This window comes from Callithrix jacchus, chromosome 20 (assembly GCF_049354715.1).
Source record: "Callithrix jacchus isolate 240 chromosome 20, calJac240_pri, whole genome shotgun sequence".
Taxonomy (NCBI): Eukaryota; Metazoa; Chordata; class Mammalia; order Primates; family Cebidae; genus Callithrix; species Callithrix jacchus.
The window spans coordinates 34,809,779-34,829,530 of NC_133521.1; the positions used below are offsets into that span (position 1 = coordinate 34,809,779).

The 19,752-nt window shown below is 40.1% G+C and overlaps 1 protein-coding gene across 4 annotated transcripts in view; it reads right to left on the bottom strand.

Annotated features, from left to right (window-relative positions):
- The window catches only part of ADAMTS18 (ADAM metallopeptidase with thrombospondin type 1 motif 18), a 173,104-nt gene that overhangs the window by 76,978 nt on the left and 76,374 nt on the right, over window positions 1-19,752 (bottom strand). For all 4 annotated transcript variants that reach the window (XR_013530523.1, XR_013530522.1, XM_078358380.1 and 1 more), the window contains 4 exons: window positions 19,204-19,309; window positions 17,025-17,162; window positions 14,878-15,031; window positions 1,711-1,806 (listed from right to left, as the gene is read on the bottom strand). Coding sequence is in view for 2 of the 4 variants with exons in the window: in XM_078358380.1 (XP_078214506.1) it covers window positions 1,711-1,806; window positions 14,878-15,031; window positions 17,025-17,162; window positions 19,204-19,309 (494 nt within the window). In the remaining 2 variants the exon portion in view is untranslated. The remainder of the gene's footprint in view (window positions 1-1,710; window positions 1,807-14,877; window positions 15,032-17,024; window positions 17,163-19,203; window positions 19,310-19,752) is intronic.

The following is a 19,752-nucleotide window of genomic DNA, read 5'->3' on the forward strand; positions in this document are numbered from 1 at the left end:
AAAAGTGACTTAAGCAGTATTTCTATTTCCAACGATTCCACGAGCCACTTCGATTAACATTTTCAAGAACAGTCCCCACTGGGATTTCTTAAAACCACTATCAGATTAAACACTGCACATAACTCCTCAATTTTTAAAGTGTTCATTTTCTTTAAAGAGCTACAATTTTTATTTAATTTATTTTTGAGACACAGTCTCACTCTGCCTCCCAGGCTGGAATGCGGTGGCACAATCTTGGCTCACTGAAACCTCTGCCTCCAAGATGCAAGTGATTTTCATGCCTCAGCCTCCCAAGTAGCTCGGATTACAGGGGTGGCCACCACGCTCAGCAAATTTTTATATTTTTAGTAGACACAAGATGTCACCATGCTGGTTAAGCTAGTCTTGAACTCCTGACCTCAAGTGATCTGCCCGTCTCAGCCTCCCAAAGTGATGAGATTATAGGTATGAGCCACTGGATTGTAGGTACAATCTGCCTGGATTGTAAATTTTTAAAGAAATACAACTGTTTTTATTCATCTCTACATCAACAGAGCCTCCTGTTCTCCATATCTAGTAGTCAATAAATTATTGTGGAATGAAATAACTTTTTCTTTTTCTGAGACAGGGCCTAGCTCTGTGGCCCAGGATGGAGTGCAGTGGTAATCATAGCACACTACAGCCTCAAACTCCTGGGTTGAAGTGATCCTCCTCCCTCAACCTCCCAAGTTGCTGGGACTACAGGCACGTACCACCATGCCTGGTTAATATTTTAGTTTTTTGTAGAGATAGGGTCTTGCTATGTTACCTGGTCTTGAACTCCTGGCTTCAAGCAATCCTCCCCATTCAGCCTCCCAAAGTGTACGGATTACAGGTGTGAGCCATCACACCCAGCCTTCCAATAACTTTAAACGACCAATGACCATTTTTTTCCTATATAGACTTATACGGCCTTGAGAAAGAGCCAATAATTGAGATCAGCAAACTTGTACCATCTCATTATCTCTTGTCATTCAAAGCTTTTCTATTACGGACCTTCAAATGAATCCCCCAAATCTGGATCATTTACTAGTAGCCCAAATGCAACAACTGGCCCTCCGGACTCTATGGGAAAGCGGAGGAAAAATAGAAACTAATATATGAGAGTTCTTCATTCAAAATATTGAGATGTCCCATAATCTTTCAAAATGGAGGTGGTTCTTTGTGTAGAAGATGCTCATCAGCAAAAGGACCTTAGGTACACACTAGGTGGAGGTGTTCCTTACCCTTCAATAGGAAAGTCACTGTACATGATGGAAATCTACAGGGCATGTCAGAAGCTCAATGACAGGTCCTGTGAGTTGAGCTGAGTAGCAGAGGCCTTGGTCTGGAGGGACAGTCATTTTTTTCATAACAAGACATCTGATCCCTGAGACTTTTTATATACCAAGTTTAAAAGGAAAATGGTATGCAGTGAAACCTGTTAGCTCATTGAAAGAGAGATATTTTGAGCCAAGCCACCATCTAAAAGAGGAAGACAAAGAAAAAAGAAAAAAAAAAATCTTCAACAATTGAGCTACCTGGGTTATAGAGCATTCAGCTTTATAATTGCTGCTAAGTAATGTTGGTTAATATACAGAGAAGCCATAAAATATATACTGCCAAAGCATTCCATCCTAAGGTGACAGTACAGTTTGAATTCTATGCCTTATCAAATTTCTAGAGCTAAAAACCAGTAAGTATGCAGTTTACCATACTCAAGCCACAAAGGGTTCCTTCTGCTGCAGGCATAAACTTGGTCTCACACCTGTGGCCCACTCGGTGGCACCAAAGTGATTTGCAAATGTCCTGAAAGAAAAAAAGGGGCCAGTGAGGGCGATATACAATAAAAACAAGAATATTCCAAGATTTTGTATACATTATTATATTTCGGGGTAGCTGAAATCAGAAATTACTCAGGAAGTAGAGACCAGTGAAGTTGGTAACGCCAAGGATCGTATGTTCCACCAACTACGTAAGTGACGGGCTTCTAAAGCATCCAGATATTCATGTGTGTTTAGTAACAGCTGGCGGGCAGCAACATTTAATTTAGAGAACACCTGGCTTGGAAGGGATGGACCTGGTCTCTCATGATAGTGATAATAACCATTGTAGCAGAATATGTCAAGACTGGAACAAAGCAAGTCTGATTCAAATCATCATCCTGAAATTCCCGGTTTCATTCCCTATGGACATGTTACAGATTCCTGTTAAGTTGCAGTTTTCTCATCTGTACGATATGATAAAATCGGTACTTGACTCTATAGTCTCGAGGATAAATGAGGAACTATAAGTCAAGTGATGGTTTTACCTGGCACATGCAGTTCTTCAAAATATTGGCTTTTCCAACTTTAAAAATAATGTTCTACAGTTGCTTTTTCAAAATCCTGTGTGTGCTTAACTGAAGCATCTTTTTTTTTTTTAAAGTTTTTATTTTTCTGGGGTACATGTGCAGAAGTGCAGGTTTGTTACACAGGTATACATGTGCCATGGCGGTTCGTTGCACCCATTAATCCATCATCTACATTAGGTATTTCTCATAATGCTCTCCCTCCCCCTACCTCCCACCCCCACGACGGGCCTCAGTGTGTGATGGTCCCCTCCCTGTGTCCGTGTGTTCTCTTTGTTAAACTCCCACCTGTGAGTAAGAACATGCAGTTTGGTTCCCTGTTCTTGTACTAATTTGCTGAGAATTATGGTTTCCAGCTAAATGAAGCATTTTTTATGAGTGCTGTTTTTATTTGATTGATTGACTGGTGGTAGAGACAGGTTCTTGCTTTGCTGCTCAGGCTGATATCAAACTCCTAACATGAATTGATCTTCCCACCTCAGTCTCCCAAAGTGCCGGGATTACAGGCATCAGCCACGATGCCTGGCCACCTCCTTCATCTCTATTGCAATTTTCAAATATGTAATCAATTTAATCATCAAACTAGATCTATGAAATAATTTAATTCTCATGCTACACTGTGGTACATAGAATAATGGCCCCCAAAGACATTCACATCCTAATCCTGGGACCTGTGAATATGTGAAGTTACATAGCAAATGAGAATTAAATTTGCAGATGCAACTGAGGTCGTTGTTGAATTGGAAATGGACACACTGTCCTCAATTTTCCAGGTGGGCTCAACGTAGGCACAAGGGTCCTTAAATGGGAAAGAGAAGCTTAGAAGAGAACCAGAGAGATGATAACTCGAGAAAGACCCAGGAGAATGTTGCTGGCTTTGAATATTAAGGAGGGTCCATGAGCCAAGGAATGCAGGCAGCTTCTAGAAGCTGCAAAAGGCAAGGAGATAACTTCTCTCCTAAGGCCTTTAAAACCCTACTGACACACTGATTTTAGTGCTTTCTTTTTTTTTTTTTTTTCCTTCTTTTTTTTTTTTTGAGGCTGACTTTCACTTTTGTCACCCAGGCTGGAGTGCAATGGTGCCATCTTGGCTCACTACAAACTCTGTCTCCTGGGTTCAAGGGTTCTCCCACCTCAGCCTCCCGAGTAACTGGGATTACAAGCCACCACACCCGGACAATTTTTGTATTTTTAGTAGAGACGGGGTTTCACCACTTTGGCCAGGCTGGTCTTCAACTCCTGACATCAGGTGATCCACCTGCCTTGGCTTCCCAAAGTGCTAGGATTACAGGAGTGAGCCATCGTGCCCAGCCTGATTTTAGTCCTTTCAACTGCCTACTTCCAGAACCATAAGATAATAAAATGTGTGTTGCCTTAACTCACACTAAGTTTGTGGAATTATTTAGATAGGGAACTACTACTATTATATTACCAATGTTTTAGTGGTGGAAACTACACAGATTCTTCATCTAACCTCATTTAGCTGAAAAAACTGAGCAAGCAACCGATGCCGTAGAAGCTTTAAAGTCACGTGGCTGGCCAGGGACGAAGACAGGCCTCAAGCTGGCCTGGTTTCTGAGTCCAGTAACTTAACCACCACACTGGGCCTGGATTTGCCACTGATGGATATTAGAAGGCTCTCATATTCTCCAGGCCTGTTTTCTAGTCTATAAAGAAACGGAACCAGATTGCTTTTAGTTCTAACAGTTAATGTTGCTATTTAGAATTATATCACTAATAAAATGTCCTGAAACACTGCAAAAGGTCAAAGTGACTTCATTTGGTTGCCACATTCTATTTCCTACAGTAAAAATGTGAACATGTACATTTTGGGGGAAAAATTTTTGTTGTTACTTGCTGAAATCCTGAAAATGCAATGAACCAGGCACCTAACTTCCCAAACCTCCATTTAATGTAGGTTTTATAGTTAGAAAATATGGCGAGAATATGCTTAGACATATTTCACAAACACATGAGAAAAGCTTTCCATGGGACTGAGAAAAGAAAACATAGGGAAACCAGAGATATATACAGTAATTTTGGTCTTGTAGACCATAAAATTTTTCCTCCGAAAAGAGAATGGAATAATATTGAGGACACTTCTTAGAAACACCACCACCACCCGCTGCCCCAGATGTGGGTACGTGTACCATTCCCAAATCTCAAAACAGCTCATAAGCCAGAATGTATACATCTCTGAATGTATATATTCATGAACCCACCACTGACATTAGCAGACATCATGAGGCAGCTTCCCAGCAAAGTGAATCAGGGTCACCATTGCTATGTGTTGTCATACTAAGTCACCCTGGGTTTGAGGAAATCAATCACTGTGCAGAGCAGCCCATGTGAAATGGGAGGCATGAGAGATAGCCACTGCAACAACTAAACCTGTGCTTAGAAAGGCTTTCAGAACTAAATTGTTTTTCTTCTTACAGCCAGGAAAAAGCCATAACCCACACCCAGTGCCTATGTGGCAACCACCAAAATGGCCCTAGGGCAGATGAAAGGAAGGCTAGATGTCGCGGCCAATGCCAAGCCACAAGGCCAATAGGAGGGGCAGCTGGAGAGAACCAGGAAAACAAAGCAAAACAAAACAAAACAAAAAAACACAGGGATTCCAGAGTGAAGTAAGACAGGCTGTGTGAACACGTTATTTCTTCTGTGGCGGAGTACAGAAGTCAAGTGTAATTATAGCCAACTACATGCTTTGACGACCATGAAAGCCCTGTGAGAAGGCTCCCTTTCAAAGTAAACAGAAATGAGAGTTTGCACTTTTTTTGCTTGTACCTCCCCCCTCTTTTTTTCCAGCACATTCAACTAACTTTCCCTTATCTATAATTCCCCGGACTTAAGTCATAATTTAAGGGAAAACAAAATAACCACAGAGACCCTAAGGTCTCACGTTGCCTGCATATGATTTTTTTGAACTAGGCAACGTTTTTAAGCAGAGTCCCAATGCTATCCATTACTCTGTTCTGTCACTTGCTGGCCATGTCCTCCAGTGGTATTCTATAGGATGGATACCCCTTCAAGTAAAACTTGACATGCTGAAAATGTTAATGGCTTTTGCAAGCCAAATTTTATAAAGTATTCCAAACTTAACACATCCAAAATGAAAGTTCTTCATTGGCTCCTCAAAACCTATCCCATGTTTAACTGTCCCCATCTCACTTCATAATACCTCTATATTTCCAGCAGATCTGGTCAAATATCCTGGAATCAGCCAGGCATGGTGGCTCATGCCTGTAATCCCAGCACTTTGGGAGGCTGAGGCTGGTGGATCAGTTGAGGTCGGGAGTTTGAGACCCGCGTGACCAACATGGAAAAACCCCATCTCTACTAAAAATACAAAATTAGCTGGGTGTGGTGGCACACACCTATAATCTCAGGTACTCGGGAGGCTGAGGCAGGAAAATCACTTGGATCTGGGAGGCGGAGGTTGCAGGTTGCAGTGAGCCAAGATCATGCCATCACACTCTGGACTGGGCAACAAGAGCAAAACTTGGTTTCAAAAAAAAAATCCTGGAGTCATCTTTGCTCTTTTGTTTCTCTCATATTCAATCAAGAAATCTCCCACTAGATCATGAAATCATATTGGCTTTGGCTTCAAAATATTTCCAGAATCTGAACATCTATGGCCATTTCCATTTCTACCACCCTGTTCCAAGCCATGTGACACACAGCTCACTGCCAGGACCCCTTCACAAGCCTCAAAGGTCTACTTTACCCACAACCTTGCCCAGTTTATCCTCAACACAGTGACTAGAGCTGTATTGTCCACTATGATGGCCACTTGCTACATGTGGCTTGTTAAATCTGAATTTACCTTACTTAAAATCATATTAAGAATTCACTTCCTCAGTCACAATGGTCACATTTCCGGTTGATGTGTAGTTAGTGCCTACATATTGGATAACAGAGAACACATGTGTCATCATAGAGAGTTCTGCTGGATGGCACTGAGCTAGGGAGATCCTTCCAAATCAACGCAGTGTAGGTCAGCTCATGGCACTGCTCTGCTCAAAACCCTGTTATGTCTTGTCAATTTACCAGGAGATAATCCAAAGTCCTAATTGTCATCCATGAAGTTGTATGCGATCAAGCCCCCTTTATCTCCCTGACATTGTAACCTATCAGTTTACACCTTGCTTATTCTGGTTTAGACACACTGGCTCCCTGATGCTCTGCAAACACTCAAATCTTGCTCCAAAAATGGGCCTTTACACTGGCTGTCCCACTTCCTCAACTCTATGCATCTCTCTCTCTCTCTCTCTCACCTCCTTCAAGTCTTTGCCTAAATTTTACCTCCGATGATCTCACTATTAGAAAATTTAATCAGCCACCACCCAATCAGACTCCAAATTTTCCTTATCTTATTCCAAACTTACTTAGCGCCTGTGGCTTCATTTACAACAGCACTTACTTATTTGTAAAGTTTTTTGTGCTTTGCTTCTTCCCCACTAGTCACAGGACTGCAGAACCGTGTTCTCTCTCTGATCTATCCCAAGCACCTAAAACAGTGCCTGGTACAAAGTAGGCTTCAGTAAATATCTTTTAGTAAATCAATATATGAATAAAAATGACAAACTTAATAATTTAAAATAGTCTTTGCTTGTAATAAAGACTGGAATTTTTCAGTCTTCGAGAATTAAGAAAAATAACATGAAAGAACCTAGCAAACAGAATATTCTAAAAAACCAAAAAGAAAAAAAAAAAGAAAACTGGATGTTGAGTTTTCCATAAATTATCTCATAGTATCATCACTGTGACCATGTGAGGAAAGAATGACTGTCACCTCAATGTGCTCAGGAGAAAATTGAGACTCAGAGCTCTAAGTTAAGTAATTTTTTCCAGCTTCCTTTAGCAGGTAAAGTCTCCAGTTGGCCTGGATTTAAGCCCAGGTATGTCTGACTTTATTGCCCAAGCTTTTAAGCTAAGAAATAATTTAAAAGTAACAGATAACAATTAAAAAGTAGGAATCACCAAGACTTGTCCCAGATGCTATTTTAAAAATAAACCTTCTAGAGGTATGATTTATACAATAATATGTATTCATTTTAAGTATACTGTTCTACGAGTTTTGGTGGATATATACACCACTGTAAACACCACCACATTCAAGACAGAGTATTTCCATGACTCCAAAAAGTTCCCTTGTGCCCTTTTACAGTCAATTCTCCTCTTAGAGGCAATCACTATTCTGACTTCAGTCATCAATAGGTTAGTGTTGCCTATTCTCTTAAATTTCATATAAATGGAACCATACAGAATGTACTTTTTTGCTCAACATGTTTTTTAGTCATCCATGTTTTTGTGTATGTCAATGGTTTGTCCTTTTCTATTAACAAATGGAATTTCATTATATGAATACAGCAAATACTGCTTGTACATTCACCTTTTGCAAATCATTTAAGTTGCTTCCAGTCTTAGGCTTTTTGAATCAAATAGTAGCTAAGAATGTTCTTAGGCAAGCCTTTTTATGAACACAGGCCTTTATCTATTTCAGGTAAATAACTTGGAATACATTTGCTGGGTCAGAGGGTAATGGTATGTTTCACTTTATACATTGAAACAACTCTGCGAAACCATTTCCAAAATGATTATACCACTTTATGCACTCATCAGCAATATGCAGAGTTCCAGTTGCTTCTGGTCTTTGGTATCATTTGGTGTTGTCAGTCTTTTTAATATTCCCCATTCCAGTCAGTGTGTAGTGGTACCTCATTGTAATTTATTTTATTTATTGAGATGGAGTCTCACTCTGTCACACAGGCTGGAGGACAGTGGAGTGATCTCTGTTCACTTGCATCCTCTGCCTCCAGGATCAAGCAATTCTCCTGCCTCAGCCTCTTAAGTAGCTGGGATTACAGGTGGGTGCCACCATGCCCTGCTAGTTTTTTGTATTTTTAGTAGAGATTAGGTTTCACTGTGTTAGCCAGATGGTCTCGATCTCCTGACCTTATGATCAACCCACCTTGGCCTCCCAAACTGCTGTGATTACAGGCATGATCCACCATGCCTGATCCTGTAACTTATTTTATACATTCCTGAGAGCAATTGGTATTGAGTACCATTTCATATGCTTATTGACTATGTGTAAGTCTTCTTTTGTGATGTACTAATTTAGCATTTTGCCCCTCCCCTCCCCTTTTTTGGGAAGGGGATTGGCACTAGTACCATTTTATATTTTTCTAGGTAGATAATGTGAGAGGCAGTATAGTATCATGGTTAAGAGAATGTGCTACCCAGATCCAATTTTAGTTCTGCCATTTGCTCATATAAAGCTTAGTAAAGCATTTGTTTTTATGTGTTTTAGATTTCTTATCTAGAAAATGTGAATAACAGCACATGCCCAAAAGGTATGGAAGTATTAGTATGTATCACGTGCTTAAAGTACTGTATGACACATAATTCGCACTGATTAAGTATTAGTATTACAGAAAGGAAAGAGTACCTTACCCTCAATTTTCTACGAGTTCATTCGCTCTAAGACCTGGGCCTTTTGTTTTCCTGGGTACTGGTACTTTCTGCCTAATCTTGCTTAGATTACTTAACTTCAATTCCTTTCTGTTGGATTTAGGGGGGACAATAAATAATGTTCCTGTCTATTCCACCACTAAATAAGACACTGGAGTCCAAGAAATGTAAATCTAGATAATAACCTTATTACCGATAAATATGATTTGGGGAATGTGGCTGAGATCTGTGGCCAAACAGGTCTGCTAACACTGTCTCTCTCCACTGCATTAGAGTATCCCTTCACACTTGTAGGTGGAGGAGGCAAACCCAAGTCTCATTCAAGGCAGGCAACCTCTAGGGTGGCAGAAGAGAAGGGTGCATCCTGCAGCACGAGAGAGAAGATGCTGAGACGGTGCCGCGGCAGGCCTGCTCAGACACAGTCTTCACTTGATGTCAGCCAAAAGGCCGAGAAGCGATCAGATGCGGTCTTAAACTGGTCAATCAGATAAGTCACTCCTGCTTCCTTGAGGAAAGATGAGAGAGGAGGCAGAAGGAATGTCTTTCACTTTAAGGAAATGGGAATGCTAAAACATGTTAGCTGTGGTCACCACTGTAAAGCCCGGTAAGTAATACTGAGTATCTGATATGGCATCTGGCACATGCTAGGCATGGCAGATACTCTGTTATCAACTGAGGCAAGAGAGGTATATCGACAATTAAAATGTATCACAAGTTTATAAAAGTGACACATAAGGTGGAAATGGAACCCAGAAAAAGAAATCTTTAAATCTCCTTGAGAAAATAAGGAGGTAACTTTTAAAATGAATCAGGAGGTAACATTTAAAATGAATCTTTAACAACAATTAAAAAAAAATAATTAAGCGTCACTGGGTATCCACACAGCATACTAGGAGAGGAAACAAAGACTTGTAGACATGAAAGAGGAAGTATCTGGAAAACATACAAGAACAACAACATCATTAGACCGCGAGTGCATGGGGTAAGTTAACGGAAGTTCAAATGTGATGCAGTAAACTTGGCACATTACAAGGGAATAGTGTAACAGTATCAAATAGTATGATTCCATACTAGGAAGTTTTGAGTTATTGACCATTCATTAATCCTGATGGCAAATTCTTGAAAGAAGCATGAAAGGAAGTTAACTTTTGGGACCCCAAACTCATTAAGCCAAAGGGAAAAGTCAGCCTTGGAACTGGGTCACACAAACCTGCCTCCCCGTTTCAGTTCCTAAATAAGATGGCTGCAGGATGAAAAGCTACATGCTTCCTCCCTATTTTATCCACAAGGAAATTCCTAGTGAGCTGTCAAAATTGCACCATGGCAACATAAACTGATAGCTTATCTTTACAGGTGCAGTCACTGCAGTCCAGCAGACACAAACGCCTATCTGACTGTTTGTGCCCCTGCCCCATTTTGTCTATATTTATCTTATGTAAAATGCAGACTCACTGAATTTTTTCTCTGCCCCATTTGTTTATGTCATCTCATGTAAGAAGAAAGGCGGCGTTACTGAGCCAGAGAAAGGCATGAATAACTATTTTTCCCAACTCCCCTCTTACATAATAGTTGTGTACTTCTTAATTTCCCACCCTTTCCTCTTTATATTTGGAGCCCTCAAAATCATCTTCATCTTTGGAGAAAGGCATAGACCTGTCTCCTGGGCGCATCCTTAACTTTGGCAGATAAATCTAAAATGCTTGAGACTTGTCTCGTCACTTTTCTTGATTGACAGAAAAAAATATACATTCATCCTGCTATCCTTCAAATACAATGCTCTCTGAAATGATAGGTTGAGAACATTCACAAGAAATAAAATATCTTTCCCACAGTTTCTATTCAGCTTCCAATCCTTTCAGCGGGTCTACAGATAAACATTAACATGGAGCTCCTGCGTTGTAACTGTGCTGGCTACTGAGGTACAGAGTCAGCTAAAGAGGATACATTTGTTCAGCTACTCACTTCTAGCTTAGTAAAATAACCAGCATGAAAGCCTTGATCAGTCTGTTACAGTGTTTGAGACCCTCTGGCAAATAGCATCAGTTCACTCATGTAGTCAGTAAGCATTTGAAAAGTGCAGAATGATCACACCAATGCTTCTCCACTTGTTATAGAGGGAATCCTGCTTTGGATCTTTACAAATAACACAGAACCATTAGAAAGATTAGCAACTCATTTTCCTGAACACTTTGGATGAGAACGGATATCAAGTCTGGCATGCTGAAGACACAGAAAACTCATGGCTGGGAGAGGACGAGAAGACGGGGATGAGTGATCCAAAATAGCCAGCCCCAGAGCCTTTTTCCCAGGGCAGCCACTGTGGAAAGTCAAATGTGATGGTGGCGATGATGCTGAAGACATACCGAAGAGGGTCAGAGGAAACTCGTATTGCTGACTGAGTAATGCAAGTGGATTAAGAGAAGAATCCTCACAAATGTGCCACGGAAGAACTATTACAATCTTCACCTTTCAAAGGGGAACTCTAAGACTAAGGGAAGTTGAGTCATTTCCCCAAGCTTGTAGGAAATCTCACAACAAAATGTTAAAACTAGGTCTATGTAACTTCCAAATCCAGAGATGCGTGTGTGCGTATGTGTCTGTGTGAACGTTCAAAACTGAAGACTATCTAACCCAGTGATCCTCAACCTCGACTGTGCATCAGTGTCACCTGGAGCTTTTGTTAAAATACGAGTTTCTGGGTCCTAGCCCCAAAATTTCTCATTCCTTAGGCCAGAATGAAACATTTCTTTCTCTTTTGTTTTTGAGTCAGAGTTTCGCTCTTGTTGCCCAGGCTGGAGTGCAATGGCACGATCTCAGCTCACTACAACCTCCGCCTCCCGGGTTCAAGCGATTCTCCTGCCTCAGCCTCCGGAGAGATGGGACTACAGGCACTCAGCACCATGCACGGCTAATTTTGTGTTTTCAGTAGAGATGGGGTTTCTCCATGTTGGACAAACTGGTCTTAAACTCCCGACTTCAGGGGATCCGCCCACCTCAGCCTCCCGAAGTGCTGGGATTACAGGCGTGAGGCACCTCAGCAGGCCAACACATCTCTACCAAGTGTCAGGTCATGCTAATGTATTGCATCTGCTGGTTTGAGAGGACGCTTTGAGAGTTTTTTTGTTGGTGTTGTTGTTCTTCTAATCTCTATGCAACCCTGCCTTTCTAGGAGGCCTGGAGGAAAAGAAAAGTGAGGAGAAAAGATGAGAAAGTAGTAACAGGACAATAAAGGTCCTGAAGACAGCTTTCACCTCTTTCCTGTGCTGCCAGAGCCGGTCTAAACTCTTTCTACTTGACAGGATGAGTAAAGGATTTCGTTGTTTTGGAAACCCTTTCTAGCTAGAACCTGATGATATTTATGATCCTCAGAGGTGTGGCTATGGGTTCAAGTTAGAAGTAGGTTTAAAAATAATATCAAAAGCTAAGGTGTGGGGAAAACAATCTACAATTAGAGTCTATCAAACAATGCTACCTTCTCCATTAACCTCACCACCATATTAAATCATTTCTCCCTTAGGCGAGTCTTTCTCACCCTCCCTTTCCTTGTTTAATTCAATCTTTTAGTCTGGAATTTTCACTTCCCTTTGCTCTGCTTCCCAGGAAAGACCATCAGATTGAGATGCCGTCTTTTAAAAATATAGTGAGTCACAGAAAACAATCTGTAATTTAAAAAGGTTGAGCCCTGCACACTGCCTGACACAGAACGGGTAACCCGCAAATGTACGATTCTGAAGGAACGATAGTAATTTTAGGAACCTCATTTGTATTTCTAAAGAAAATCACACTTAGGCCGGGCGCGGTGGCTCACGCCTGTAATCCAAGCACTTTGGGAGGCAGAGGCGGGCAGATCACAAGGTCAAGAGATCGAGACCATCCCGGCCAACACGGTGAAACCCCGTCTCTATTAAAAATATAAAAATTAGCCGGGCGTGGTGGCATGCAGCTGTGGTCCCAGCTTCTTGGGAGGCTGAGGTGGAAGAATTGCTTGAACCCAAAAGGCAAAGGTTGCTGTGAGCCCAGATTGCACCACTGCACTCCAGCCTGGCGACAGAGCAAGACTCCATCTCAAAAAAAAAAAGAAAATCATGCTTACTATCAACTGTGCTCTTCCTGCATAGTTAGTATGTAATCAATTTGTGATGAATAAGATAAAGATTCTTTTAGAATAAAGTGAACAAGAGGCAAAGTTAGGAGACAAACTTTTTCAACAAAGTGAATGGCTACTTACTTCTGCCAAAAGATGCCATCAACTTAATAGGCAAACAGAACAGTTTCTTATTTTTTTTTTCTTAGAGATAGGGTCTCAGTCTATTGTCCAGGCTGAAGTGCTGTGGTGCTATCATACTTCACTTCACCCTCGAACTGCTGGGCTCAAGTGATCCCCCTGCCTCAGCCTCCCTAGTAGTTCAGACTACAGGTGCATGCCACTAGCCCAGCTAATGTTTTTATTTTTTGTAAAGAAGGGGTCTCACTTTGTTGCTGAGGCTGTTCTCACACTCCTGGGCTCAAGTGATCCTCCAACCTTGGCCTCTCCAAATCCTGGGATTACAGATATAAGCTACCGCACCCAGCCAATTTGTTAGTTTTTACATATGGTTCACCAGAATTTGTGAAAGGAAGGTCCATGTGTCATGAAGGATATACCAAAACAAATGCAAATCACATCTGGAAAATTTTTAATACTTACGCATTGATACTGTATTAGATAAAATACGTAATCCCATATCAAATGTATGATTTGATGGATGTTATTTCTTAGGACTGGACTTTTATTTTGAATGTGAATTGGTTTCTAGAAAAGCAATGAGTGAATAGTAATACAGAGATGACCCAACTAAAGAAGGTAGTTATTTTTACTTATTGGATTTTTTTTTTAGACAGGGTTTCACCATGTTGGTCAGGCTGGTCTTGAACTCCCAACCTCAGGTGATCCGCCCGCCTAGGCCTCCAAAGTGCTTGGATTATAGGCATGAGCCACTATGCCTGGACAAGAAGGTAGTTATTAATGACTGGATATTCGTGACTGAATTTAGGAAACACTGGTAATAGTGACTGGAACCAGTCACTGGTGAAGAAGAGAAAACCTAACATCAATGTGTGTGATTTGCTTTGTTAAATTCCACCATTTAAAAGTTTTGTGGCTTTGGGCAAGTTGAATTTATTTTCTGAGCTCCAGGTCAAAAGTGGTAATAATTCTTACTTGAAGGGTTTTTGTGAAGATGGAGGTAAAGTAAAATACATCTTTAAGTACAACGCCTTATGTGGGGCAGAGGCTCACTTAGCTACTAGAGGAACAGGAATAGAGGGGGAAAGAGGAACTATAAACCTCCATAACTTCCATGCATTTTTCAGCTACTTGCAACTTCCATATTTCTCTTTGCGTACTGGGAATGACCAACTTTCCAATGATTCTAGTTTTTAGGAAAGTCGAGACTGTAATACTGTCAGTAATATCATTCTTGACCAAGGGGAACAAGGTGTCTCATTTCTACAACCTATACTTTTGTGTTTTCCCCATTATCTTTTTTATAATTCATAGTATAATTTATAATTCTTTGAAGACTTGACACAAAAATCTCACTAATATTACTGAAGATATACCTAGAATATATACACAATATTTTTAAAATTAGCTGCTAATAATAGTTTTCTTATATTATAAAAGGCATACGATGTATTTTGGGAGGTGATGATTATAAATGTATCAAATGAAGAGAGAAGAACAGACAGAGAACAAAAGCAGTGATCAGCAACAGGTACACACTATTGTTCCCAGGTTTACTTCTAGGGACAAAGTCTTTATCTAAAGACAAAGAATTTTCTACCAAGGAGGCAGTCAAGCAGTGTTTAAACAGGCATGGTCTATGTGGACAGGCCCGGATAATTCACTGACAGTAAAATTGCCACTTAATTATCATGCCCAACAACTGACATGTTAGAGATAACCCAGACCCTAACCCTTGGCCTTGGCAAACCAAATGTTTACACTGTTAGGGACACAGACACATTGCAGAGTCTTAATGTAAGTTTGAAATCACAAGCAAACATACCTTCAAAAAACCAAGGCTGCATAACTTGGCTTTTGCTCCAAATTGCCATTTGCACTGTGTGTCAGCATCATAAATCTGTCCTGGTAGTTTGTCTGGATATTTATACTGTCCCGCTTGCTTGGGCTCATCCACCAGACACCCCGCCTGAGGTGTGCTGTAATGACAATACATCCTTATTAATGACTCAGTCGATCTGTGATCTTTCCATTTACAATAGTACACTTCTGAATGCATTCGTGCAAAGAAAAATACAACCCAGTTAGAGAAACAGGTATATGTTTAAAGTCCAAAGCTATGTTTTATTCCACAGAGTGAGTCCTACCTAACAGAATGGAATGTACACAGCCAGGAAGGGTTTTACAAGATGCTGAAAATTCTAGCCATCCAAGTGAGTTGGCTTGGGATTTGACAGGAGACGGGAAAGGTCAATATATTTGAAAACTCTCATCAACAATCTCATTCAACAACATTTGAGAATTTGTATTGAGTCCCTACTCTGTGGCAAACCTTAGATAAAGCACTAAAGGTACAAAATAAGCCAGACAGACACAGTACCTGTCTTCGTGGAGTTTTAAATCACACACACACACATTTTTAATGGTTAATGGAGCAGAGGTCAAAGATGTACTTTACCTTACAATAAAGCTTACAGACAAAAAGAAATAACATTCTTGAAATAATCAAGAGGAATAATGAACTGGGGCATGAGGCAGAAAAATTTCCCTCAAGTATGTTTGACTGGGACCTGTTGAGGGCAACAATCAGTCCTGATGACATAGATATTCTTAGAAAGCACCTCATCTCCACTTACTTAAATAATTAAAATAGAGGTTAATTAGCACAGTGATTAAGTGTAATTTTGTTTTGACACAGACGGGGATCCTAATCAGCCATGCAACCAAGACCAAGTTATACAGCTCATGAGTGACAATATTCTCATAAAGATTACTGCACAGTCCAAACGAGAAAAGTGCAACATGCTTCATAAAGCACAGTAAGCGTTCAAAGTAAGCTGCTGCTATCCCTATTATCCAAAAGCATTTAACTACATACGGATAGAAATTCAACCTATGTTAAGTTGATCTTGACTTATAGTATTTATTAACTGCATTCTTACATGAGTTGGAAAGAATCATTTCAGTCTCAAATCAATTGAAAACTCATAGAAAATCTTCATGGCAAAGCTTACTGGCAAAAAGTCTTGATTTTTTTACTACCCTCTGCACATATATGGTTAGATACCTTCATGTTTAATATACATTGTGTCTATGTCTCACTGATCCTTTAAACATTTGCAAATAATATACAATGGTACAGGTTTTTTATAAAAAAGGATCAAGAATGTCAATTCCCAAAGAAATTTCTCTAATGTCTGGTCAAAGAGATATGACATCAGCATCTAAGTGTCCTTGTGGGTCAACATAAATTTAAAAAGTGTATCTATCTATCTATAATTCAAATTTGGGTTCATTGTTTAATAGGAACTAAATAGTGCAACTTTTTAAACACCTACTTTTACTAATGCAACTTAAGGGTCCTGTGTTATTACAAGCATTTGATAGAGCTACCATTCCCTTTGGCTACCATTTGGACACAGAGCTAGCTTCTAGCCATTTCAAACAAAATAGTCAAACAAGAAAATGCTCTCTTCATGAAAACACCAACACACACACATACCATTCGAGCATTTAAAAAATACTCTACTGCACACTGATTGACATGATTGAAATAATTAGTCACAGTAAAAACAAAATATACCTAGCAGCCTCTGGAATTCACAGGGGAGAGATGGTTGAGTACAGAGCCTAGAGTCAGAACAGATCTAAGTGTGAGTCTTCTGTCTCCAACTTACCAGTGATAGTACCTTAAGCAATGTAATTAACCTCTCTAAGACTCGATTTCTCAACTGTGGAATGAGGATAATACTATTGCTGTCGGGATTGAAAGAGGAAATATGTGGAGAGCATTTAGCATAATATTAGGCTTCAATCTATTTTTTTCAACAGTAATGTCACCAGCCCAATTGGTCTTCCTGTTTACTGAGAGATCAAAAGATATTTCCACTGTGTATTTGTTTTCACATCTATGGAGCACAATTCTGTCACCACTCCAAACCTAGAAGCACCCCTGGATTGAACCTGTCTTACCTGAGGAATTTCTTGAGATACTGTCGGCTGCAGGAAGACCATGAAAACACTCCGTTGTTTCCGGTCAGTGTAGGAGACATGATATTGCCTTCAGCCTTTCTGCAGGGATTGCCTTCTCCATCGTGAATCATGCCAAAGCTGAAACAGAATTAAGGAAACAAAAACCTTCCTGTGAACCCACTTGTCTAAAGGATAATCTAAGAAAAAAGATACATTGATAATCAACAAACCCAAGTGAGAGACAGAGATATTAAAACTGGAAAAGAGAAAGGCAAATGACTATAGGCTGTTACAAAATTCAGGCTGAAAATTTTAAAAATGCTGATGGCTTTGTTGTATTATTTCTTAGCCACAGAATCAAAGAATCGTCTAGCTGATACATGTTGTATGGGCTGGAAAATGATAGTAAACTTAAAATGTACATTTAAGCTAAGCTATAGTGACGGAACAGCCAAATCATTTTATTTCAAACAATAAAATTCTTTTCTTGTCACCAACCATGGAATTACAGTAAAGAAGTTCAGATGTGTAGCAAGTAGGTGCAGAGAGATGCTGATTATGAAAGAAGAAAGATCCAAATCGTTTATTTTATCTATTCCAGGACTCAATATTCTCGTATTCCTGGGGAAGGAAACTTGTACTAGAAATTTTGCAGATTACAATCAGGTTAACAATGAGCACTGGGGAGGCCGGGCACGGTGGCTCACATGTGTAATCCCAGCACTGTGGGAGGTCAAGGCGGATGGATCACCTGAAGTCAGGAGTTTGAGACCAGCCTGGCCAACATGGTGAAACTCATCTCTACTAAAACTATAAAAATTGGCCAGGCGTGGTGGTGGGCACCTATAATCACAGATACTTGAGAGGCAGAGGCAGGAGAATCGCTTGAACCTGGGAAGCAGAGGTTGCAGTGAGCTGAGATCACGCCACTGCACTTCAGCCTGGGCAACAGAGTGAGAGACTCTGTCAACAAAAGAAGAAAGAAGAAAGAAGAAAGAAGAAGAAGAAGAAGAGGAGGAGGAGGAAGAGGAGGAAGAAGAGGAGGAAGAAGAGGAGGAGGAGGAGGAGGAAGAGGAAGAAGAAGAGGAAGAAGAAGAAACCAGTGCCAAAACATAAAAATATCAACTATGGTTGCTGAATGGATGATGTTTGCTTTTAAGTCAGAAATTAACTGGATGTTTTGAAAATATAAGTTATTTCTTGTATGTTGAATAAAATATACACACACGTATACACACAAACATTCCTAAACTGCTATATCTAAAGAGTACTATATGTTGAAATAATTATTTTGTAAAGTAATATACTTGTTCCAATGCAGCTGCTGTTGCTCCAATAATGTTTGAAAATTCTCGGTAGTATCATCTTCACCATAAAGGGAAGATTTACTAACACCAATTAAAAGAATATTAAGTACGTGCAATGTTGCCAACTGAAAGAATTTTCAGTACATGCATCAAAAGTTTTTTTTTTAAGTAGCATGCCAGCTAGGCATGGTGGCTCATGCCTATAATCCCAGCACTTTGGGAAGCCTACGCGGGTGGATCACCTAAGGTCAGGAGTTTGAGATAAGCCTGGGCAACAGGGTGAAACCCAGTCTCTACTAAAAATACAAAAACTAGCTGCGTATAGTGGCGGGCATCTATAATCCCAGCCACTTTGGAGGCTGAGGTGGGAGAATTTCTTGAATCCAGGAGGCAGAGCTGCAGTGAGCTGAGATAATGCCACTGCATTCCAGCCTGGGCAACCAGGGCAAAACCCATCTCAAAAAATAAAAAATAAAATAAAAATGTAGCATAAGTAACACATCATTACACTCTGGGAATTTATTTTTCTCCATCATTATTTCCTCTTTAAAGAATCAGCTAAAAATGTTTTCATTGTTGCCAAACATGAACAAAAATAAGCAAATGCCTAACAGACTAGAGACTCAGTTAAATAACTTGGAATCTGTGCACACAAAGTAATACTGTGTGGCTATTAAATGCTGTTATTTAAACAGAATGACATCAACGATAACTAGCTTTTATTGGGCCCTGTGTATAGTCAGAAACTCTTCTAAGCTTTACACAAGACTTATCCTCGCTTTTCTACCTAAGTCAACAATAACCGTTAGAGGAATGCCAATGAATCACTCAGCTAGTTTTCATATAAAGTCCTGGGTCAAAGAGCCACTTACTTGTGCCCCGACTCATGAGCGATGGTGAAGGCAAGGCCAAGCCCTGTGTCCTCATTGATGGTGCAACTTCGGTACTTAGAGCACATCCCACTGATGGGGGCAAACCCTATTGAAAGATCAGTTACAAATGTGAATCCAAAGGCTGCGCACACAGATGTGTGATAATTTCTTACGCCCTCAAAATGTTCAACATGGTTTTAGTTTAATAGATTAATTCATTCAATGTTTTTGCAAAAAAAAAAGAAAAAAAAAAAGAAAAACTCAAGGTCTATAGTTCTCTGTCCTGTGTAATGATAATACATAAACGCGGCATTTCCTATTTTCTTGTTCTTGTTACATATTGTTATAACTTGATCCTCCTAACAGCCCTGTGAGGTCAGTATGAATATGGTCATTCCTATTTTGCATTTAGTACAGTGAGTCACAGAATATTTATATGCCTGTCTGAGTTTATCATTTGGATAAGAGCAACTGATAGAATGACGGCGAAACCAATGCAAAATGCTCACCGAACAGTGGCATGAACGTCAAAGTTCGGGGTGTAATTTC